Source organism: Chrysochloris asiatica, unplaced genomic scaffold (assembly GCF_000296735.1).
Source record: "Chrysochloris asiatica unplaced genomic scaffold, ChrAsi1.0 scaffold00043, whole genome shotgun sequence".
Classification (NCBI taxonomy): Eukaryota; Metazoa; Chordata; class Mammalia; order Afrosoricida; family Chrysochloridae; genus Chrysochloris; species Chrysochloris asiatica.
Genome location: NW_006408561.1, coordinates 17,447,072 through 17,456,388, shown reverse-complemented (window position 1 = coordinate 17,456,388; position 9,317 = coordinate 17,447,072). Strand labels below are relative to the sequence as shown.

At 36.5% G+C, this 9,317-nt stretch overlaps 1 protein-coding gene across 2 annotated transcripts in view; it reads left to right on the top strand.

The window, feature by feature from the left end:
- The window catches only part of LRRC31 (leucine rich repeat containing 31), a 39,246-nt gene extending 32,487 nt beyond the window's left edge, over positions 1-6,759 (top strand). For both annotated transcript variants that reach the window (XM_006861819.1, XM_006861818.1), the window contains one exon: positions 6,428-6,759. In XM_006861819.1, coding sequence (XP_006861881.1) covers positions 6,428-6,759 — 332 coding nt within the window. The remainder of the gene's footprint in view (positions 1-6,427) is intronic.
- Positions 6,760-9,317: the final 2,558 nt, after the last annotated feature.

The following is a 9,317-nucleotide window of genomic DNA, read 5'->3' as shown; positions in this document are numbered from 1 at the left end:
GGTAGATGTGATCAGGAAATGGGCGTCTCTTTTCACTCTTCTTCTTGAGAAATTTCAAGATGCCACTGTTGGTTGTTTTGACATAACTTAGGATTTAATTTTTGGCCTATTTCCTTTTTTGTCTGCTTGTCCTGCTCCACAATCACTGTTCAGGCCTTTTTTCTGGTTGGAAACAGTTCAGGGATGGCTGTGGCCATTTGGTTTTAATTGGAAACTGTCTCTTTAAATTTCAAGGAGATCTGTGCACATGTGTAGTGGAACCCTCTGAGGGTGTGGCTGGGGTGTCCACTAGCTCAGGCATCCCTATAGTCACCAGAATGGAGGTGCTCAGACAGCAATGGACCAATGAACAGCTACCAAAAGAAAAGAATTTCCACACCTTTATCTCCGCGATTCTGCCAGGCATCTGTGGCTGCTCTGATCCTTCCCCTGCTGGGTCTCACCCAAGATGGCGGCTCCTGGAGCAGCTGAGCATTCTGAACTAGAAAGCAATGGATTTCTTGCTTCTGCCACAAATTCCCCAGTTGTAAGCCTTCCAACGTTATAAATATTCCTTTATATGTGTTTCAGAGTTCTGGGACCATCCCCTGAGCCTGCTTGGTTGGGTATTATGTGCTGTTGCTGACAGAGCTCCTTATTGTACTTCCACCCAAACCGCCATCTTGTTTTTCTCTCAATTTTTAAAATTTGAGTTAATTCTTGTATATGGTATGGGTTTAGGTTAATGATTTTGCATCTGACTGTCCAATTAATCATGCACAGTTAATTGAAAAGACTATCTCACCCCCATTGAATTGCTTTGCACTTTTATAAAAAAAAAAAAAACCAGTTGGCCATATCTGCAACGGTGTTTCTGAATTTTCCTTTTCCATTGATCTCTTTGTCTGTTCTTTTACCAGACAATCTTGGTTATTCAAGCATTAAAGTGAATGTTGAAATAGGGTAGTATGAGTCTTCCAAATTTGTTCTTTTACAAAATTGTTTGGTTGTTCTAGTTTCTTGTCCTTTTCATAGAAAGTGTAGAATCAGCTTGTCAATATCCAGGAAACTATGCTACTAGAATTTTTATTAAGATTACATTGAATCTATAGATCAATTCAGGAGAAATAACATCTTAAACAATATTGAGTACACCTATTCCTCACTTATTGACTATCTCATTAGTTGACATTTCACATCTATAACAGTGAAAAATCTATCGACTCTTTTGTTCATTGACAGTGTACATCTGGCAATAATGACAGCAAGGTGAGAGTAACATTAGCCATAATGGTTAAGGTTAATTGTCAATTTGTCTGGGCTGTGATTCTTAGTGGCTTGGCAGTTACATATTGATGTGATTTGGCAGTTATCTAATGTTATAATTTGAGAGTTGTGTGATCATCCTCCATTTTGTGATTTGATGTGTTCATTCTCCATTTTCACATAAAGCCAATTTTCATATAAATACCTATTCTTTGGAGTCTAATCATATTGATAAGTGAAGAGTGGGTGTACTAAAATCCACAAACACACGGTATTTATTTATTTAGGTGAACTCTAAGTTCTTGCAGTAGTATTTTATAGTTTTCAGCATATGTTGCTTTTAAGTACCATTGAGTCGGTTCTGACTCATAGCTACCCACCAGGTCTGACTCATTCTACAGTGCCATACCATGACACCAGTTTCAACAGATAGATCCTGAATATATTTTGTTAAATTTACATCTAAAAATGGTTCTGTAGTAGATACACTGGACCTCAAGGTCAGTTGTTCAAACTCACCAGCTGTTCCTTGGAAACCCTATACAGGGTTGCTATGAGTTGGAACCAACTCTATAGTGCTTAACAACAACAACAATACATTGTAAAAGGTACTTTTAAAAATTTTTTGACTTCCAGTTGTTCATTAAGGAACCCTGGTGGTTACAGCATGCAGAAGCAGGCTAAGAAAAAGGTCCATGATGGGTTCAAACCCATAAGCTGCTTTATAGGAAAAAGACGTAGCAAGCAGTCTGCTTCTATAAAGATTCACTGGGATAGTTCTGCTAAGTCCTATAGGCTCCCTGTGAGTCAGAATCAACTTGATGACAGAAGATTTGGTTTGTTAAAATTGTACATTGCAAGTGTATAAAACTACAATTAGATTTTTATATTAACTTTTCATACTATGAGCTTGCTAAACTCATCTACTGTTCTAGGAACTTTTTTGTGGATTACATGAAATTTTTTATACAGAGGATCGTGTCATCTGTGATTAGATACAGTTTTGATTCTTCTTTCCAGACTGCATATCTTTTATTTATTTGTTTTCTTTCTTACTTAACTGGCAAGGATTTCCGGTATAATGGTGAATGTGGTAAGAGCAGACATCTTTGCCTGTTTCCAGTCTTAGGGGGAAACATCTGTCTTTAAGTATGAAGAGAGCTCTGGGCTTTATGTAGCTGTCCTTTGCCAGGTTAAAGAAGCCTACTGTGCTGAGAGTATTTATACTGAAGATGAATTTTGTCAAATGCTTTTTCTGCATCTACTGAGATGATCATTTGTGGGGTTTTTCCTTTAGTTTGTTAATACGGTGAATTGATTTTCAAATGCTGAATCAGCCTTACACTCCTGGGACAAACTTCACTTTGTCCTGATGTATTATCTTTATTATAAGAGTATATTGCTGGATTTTATTGCTAATGTTGTAGTTGAAGATAGGTGCACCTATGCTCATGAAAGATAATGGTCTTCAGTTTTCTTTTCATGTAATATCTGCCTTTGGCCAAGCTAGTCTTATAAATGAGTTGGGAAGTGTTCCTTTCTTTTCTATTTTATGGATAGGTTAGGTAGAATTGCTCTTTTTTAACTATACACCATTGAAACCATTTGAGCTTGGAGTATTCTTTGAGGGAAATTTCTAATTAAAAATTCAATTTAAAAAATACAGAAGCGGGTTTTAGCAGATCATATTTTTTCAAGCTGTTCCTTGGAAACCCTATACAGGTTCGCTATGAGTTGAAATGGACGCAACAGCATTTAATAACAACAAATATCACCTAGATTGATGAAGTTATGAAAATAAAGTTGCTCCCTTAATATCCTTTAGCATCTGTAGTTACATCCCATCTTTCATTCCTGACATTGATCATTTCTGCCTTCTCGCTCCTCTCTCATTTTTTCCTTTTAGCTAGTCATTGTTGTATAACAAAGTAATTTGTGGCCTCAAAAACCACACCTTTAATTGGCTCACAGTTCTTAGGTCAGAGTCTGCTATAGCTTGTCTGAGTTCTCTGCTCAGGATTTCAGTCTGAAAACAAGGAGTCTACCCTGCTCAGGTCTCATCTGGGGGCTCTAGGGATAAATCCGCTTTCAGGTTCATTCTTGTTGGTAGAATTCGGTTCCTTGAAGCTACAAGAATGAGGTCTCCATTTCTCCCTAACTCTCCGCTAGGGGCTGTTCTCAGCTACTAGTGGCTGCCGATATTCCTTGACACATATGTAGGCCCTTGCCTTCAAGCAGGCAATGAAATCTCAGACTTTCTCACACTTCATATCTCACTGACTTCCTTTTTTGTGACCCCCTTTCTCCATACCAGTGGGAGGAATCTCTCCACATTTAAAGGACTGGTGTGCTTAGGTTAGCCCTGCCTGGTAACTCTCCCTTTCTTAAAGTCAACTATGCCATATATAACATAACCTGATCATGGGAGTCAAACCCATTGTATTTAGAGTCCTGGGGATTAGGGTGAGGATATTATAGTGTCATCTTGGAATATTCTGCCACCACAGAGGTTTGTAGATGTTATCTATCTTCTTAAAATAATAGTTTTTGCCTTCGTTGATTATTTTTTACCTGAACCGGACACCATTTAATATATTAAGTGATTTTATTTAAAGCTTATAGTTAAGATATACTTATTCAATTAGGGTTTTTTGTTTTTTTTTTCTGTCTACATCAAATTTTGCTAATCATAACTTTAACCATTGTATATTTATATTCTTAATTTTTACTGCCAGACTTTTCTGTTCGTCAAATTCACATTTTGTCAGGGGTATTTTTTCCTTCTTTCAATTTTTAGTCAGCTTCTTAGTAATAAAGATTACTATGTGTGGTTTCATAGTCCTGGTGTGGCGCTGTTGGATAAGCAGTGAACTGCTAACCACAAGGTTGGCAGTTCAAATTCACCAATCACTCCTTGGAAACCCTATACAGGGTCACTATGAATCTGAACCGAATCCATGGCATTTAACAATAAAAACATGTGGTTTCAGTCATTGTTAGTTTATATTGCCTGTGTGATGCTACATGATAATGCACTGGATGTCAAGGTTAGTTTGAACCACAAGATTGGCAGTTCAACCCCACCACCTGCTCCTCATAGGATAGCTATGAGTCAGAAACAAATCAATGGTATGTAACAACAACAAATTAGTCTAACAAACAATTTTTAAGACTTTGTTAATCATTACTAGCTTATATTAATTTCCTTATGAATAACCATTTTTCGTTTAGTAAACTACAAATAAAAGCACTACCTTGACCCACAATCCAACTACCCAGATTTTTTAAAAATATATATAATAAATATTTTCTTCTATCATTTTTCTTATGTTTTATAAAATAGTATACTCATAAAATTGGAAAATTCAATCAATACAGAAAGGTAACATAAAAAATAAAAATCTTTCCCCATTAGCAGAATATTTCATATTCTCTCAGAATTAGAAAATATTGTGAAAAAATAAAAATAAACCTACGAGCAACTCCAAGGGTGAACGATATGACAGTGTGCTTCTGTAAAGATTGCAGCCTTGAAAGCTCCATGGGACATTTCTGCTCTGTCCTACAGCATTGCTGTGAGTAAAAGTCAACTCAGTGACCATGGGTTTTGATTTGGAGTTAGAAAATTAATGCTATTAGGTAAATAATAGCAGGTAGTTATAGAAAGAAAAGCCCTTATTTGTCACAGATGCCTAATAAAGGTGAAAAGACGCAATGCCTGGGATTTGCTTTAAAATAGTAAAAAGAACCAAAAAGTAGAGAGGAGTAGGCTGGGTGAGCCAAGACTGGGCTAATGCTGATATGAGTGAAGCTGAATGACAGGTACATGGTAGTTCACTCTCCCATTCTCTCTGCTTTTGTCTATGTTTGAAATGTTTTATAAAAGAAACATTTTACAAGATGAAATATGTATATTTAACACTTAGAGCTTGAGAATATTGTGAATGATAAGAGACAGAAAGGAAGAGACATATGTTGATGTGGGTACTTAGAGACATAGTGTGGCTGTTGTAGGGTACGGACCACTAAACTCTGTGTGAGAAGGGCAGATTGGGGCCCCAAAATAGAGTTCCTCTTGCAAACTTCTTCACCACACTGTGGGTAACCTTGAAAGGATGGTTCTGCAGAATCAGGGTAGAAAGGCTCTGAAAGAAATTCTGTTCTTGATCGTTGTTCTGGAGGTTGAATGAAGAAAGATCCCTTCTAACCTGGAGAGTCTATATACTCACCTGATTTCTATAATTTATTCCTGCTTTTGGTTGAAAGGGAAACACGTCATTTGCCTTGTGTACCTGTCCTACCTCTTCTTGTGAAAATCGTTATCTTAGCTTCATCATTAACTGTCTGTTAAATGCCATTGTAGTATTTTGTTTTGCTTATAGAATTACAAAGACAGGAAATGTTGAGCTTTATTTTGCTTTCCCATAGTAGTTTCAGAAAAAAAAATTAAAATAATAATAAAAAAATGCCATTGTAGGTAGCACTGTGATATGTAATGCTCAAAGAGAAAAATGTCCTGTATCTTTTAGGTGAATTAGAAATAATGCAGGCATGTTTTCCACATAGAAAGTGCTCAATTCAGTAATTGTTGAATGAAGCAAGACTGAATGTGTGAATGAGCAATGAATGAACTAAACAGTATTAAGCAGCAGAAAGATTATTTACAAATGGTCCTCTGTTAAAGTCAATAAACCATCCAATCTCCCATCTAATTAATTAGTAAATATCTGCAGGAAGAGCTGGGACTTCAGCAGAACAAAAAGTAGTAACTTTGGGTTGTGAAAGAGATTTATAAAAATCCATCCTTGAGTTCTACATGGGGTGCACAAAGAAATTAGTTTCTAAAGCAATTCAGATACCCTGAATACAAAGTTGCTAACTAAAAGCAAATCTTTACTAATTGCTAACCTTGTCAGTGGAATCCTGGTCTGGCACTGCGGGTTAATGCGCTGAACTGAAAGGTTGGTTTGAACCACACGTTGAGCAGTTCAAGCTTACCAACTGCTCCTCGGAATCCTTATGCAGGGTCGCCGTGAGTTGGAGCTGACTCAATATCGCTTAACAACAACAACAACAACAAACCTTGTTAGTACTAATTCTGGAGACACTGTATTATTGGGAAGTAGAAAGTAACCATGGTAGAATATTGTACTTTAGCATTTAGAGTGATTTTGTTTTTCAGCATCAATAATACAGACAGGTCATCTGGGCAAATTGCGAAAGCTCGACTTGAGCTATAATGACAACATCTGTGATACAGGATGGACAGCCTTCTGCCAGAATGTGCAGTTCCTCAAAGAGTTAACTGAGCTAGATATCAGCCTTCGGCCATCAAATTTTCAAGATTGTGGACCATGGTTTGGACACTTGTTATGTGCTATGACCAAACTTCTTGAAATCACTGAGATAGGAATGAAAAGATGGATTCTCTCAACTTTGCAGGAAGAAGAACTTGAATGCTTCAACCAGGATCACAAAAGAAGCATTCACTTTGACCATGGTAGATTTCAGTAAGTTGCTTTCCGAAGTCTTATAGATGTTAACCATTCTCCAAAGAAGGAAAAGAATGAGTGAATACCATGTAATCAACTATCAATTTCTGCGCTGCTTAATGGGACTTATAAATATAAGCTTTATAAATATATCTTTGCAGTGATCTAGTAAGAATATGTCTTAATTCTGTATTTTGTGGACCAAGGATAAACTTTAACTTGTTTTGAATGTATATAGCCAATTCACTTAATGGTTAGAAACCTGACCAAAAAATATTTAGATTCTGATCATGTATATACTTTTTTCTTGCCCTGGAAATTCTGCCTCATTTTTTCCTGCATGTTCAGGTATTCTAAAAATAAGAATGTGTGTATGTGTGTGTGAGAATTTTCTAATGTAAAAGGTAATAGTTTAATGTTATCTTTACTACTAGTATAGGTATCATAATGTGGTCTTCTTAGATTATTATCAGTGGTTTGTTGATGAGTCAATTTTATGTTCTGGTGCCTTTTCTCTTAGATATAAACCATAAACACTAATAATCATCACTGACACATGAATCTTAGTAAAATGGGGCCAGAACTTCAAAAACTAGTACCCCAAACCATGTTTTGTTAAAATAAAATAAAACCTTTTAGTCTTAAAAACAAAAATTTATATGAACTCTGGGTAATAGAATGCTCTTTTGCATGGAATTTTCTACATACAACTACTTAGTTTATTAATTAAATTTTTTGTACTGCCTCTAAATTATTTTTGACATTTTAATTTTTTTTTTTTCACAAGAACATGAAAGTCAGTGCATGAGATAAACATGCAAGCTGAACAGGTGAGAGAAAGCAAATGGGGCTTAACTCACAAATACTGGTTTAACAGAGGATATTTCTACATATGCATTTATGTGTCCTGTTACTATACCCATGAATATAGAAGAGTATGTTGTTGTTGTTAAGTGCCATGGAGTTAGTTCCAACCCATAGTGACCCTGTACAGGGCTTCCAAGGCTGTAAATCTTTACGGGAGCAGAAAGCCTCATCTTTCTCCCATGGAACAGCTGGTAGTTTCGAACTGCTGACCTTAAGGTTCACAGCCTGATTCGTAACCACTACACTACCAGATCTCCTCTTTATAGTGGAACATACAGAGAACGAAATTATGAAGACTTCTTAGCCGTAATCAAACACCTTGACAAATCAGCTTCTGGGCCTGGAGGTTCAGGACCATAGTCTCAGGGGACACCAAAGTCAATTGAGATAACATAGTCCACAAAGACAATGTTCTACATACCACTTTGGTAAGTAACAACTAGGGTCTTAAATGCTTGTGAGTGGCCATTTAATATGTAACAATTGGTTTCTCCCCATCCGGATCCAAAAAAAATGAAGAAAATCAAAGATGCATGGAGATAATTATTCCATAGGACTAGTGGATCATGTGAAACCCAGCTGCAACAACCCTGAGACCAGAGGAACTAGATGGTCCCCGTCACCACTGTAACTACTCTGAAACAGATCACTTTATGTCCTAGACAGAGTGGGGAAAAAATGTGAAACAAACCTCAAAATCATTTAAAAAAAAAAAACAAAACAGGCTTACTGATCTGATAGAGACTGGGGTAACCCCCAAGACTTTGGCCCTTAGACATCCTTCAAACCTGGAATTAAACTCACCACGTGGCTCAACTTTCAATCAAACTATGTTGTTGTTCTTGCTAAGTGCCATCTAGTCAGTTCCAACCCATAGTGACCCAATAAGGTTTCTGAGGAGCAGTTGGTGAGTTTGAGCTGCCTACCTTGTGCTTTCAAACTAACCTTGTAGTCCAGTGCTTATCCTACAGCACCACACCAGGATTCCTCAATAAAACTATAGACAGAACTATAAGACGAACAATAACATCAGGGAGGTATACACACCATAGAACGATAAGATCAAAAGAGCAGCATTTGTCAAGGGATAGAGCTAACAAGGTAGGAACAGATAGGTAAGAAGAATGAATGAAAACAGTAACACGGAGGAAGTAGGAAAAGTGCTGTTGCATTGTAGGAATTGCAGTCGATGTCAAAATAAAATGTATGCAAATTGTTGAATAGAAAACCACTTTTCTCTGTAAATTTTCAAAAAATTTAAAAAATAGAAAGTCAGTATATGGTAAATATGTTTGCCCGTTTCTATTCTGATACACTCTAACCAAATTATTTTGTTTTCTTATATTAATAATTCATATTGTAATCTTTGCTTCAAAGACATGCAAAATTTACAGTCAACACTACTTCAAGAGAATAAGTCATCAGAATGAGGTTTTGAGTGACATAAAAAAGAATGTTGTAGGTAATGTGAGCATTGTTTATTTCTCATACATTTCCATGAATCTCTGAACACATGTGTCCATGTAAAAATCTGTACACATATGACCACTGCAGCTTTATTCATAATAGCCCCAAACTGGAAAGAACCCAGTATCCTTCAATGGGTAAATGGCTGTTAAACTGCGATACAATGGAATGTTGTTGCTAGTTGCTGTCAAGTCAATTCTGTTTCATAGTGACCCTGTGTACATCAGTGTTTACCATCCTCACAAG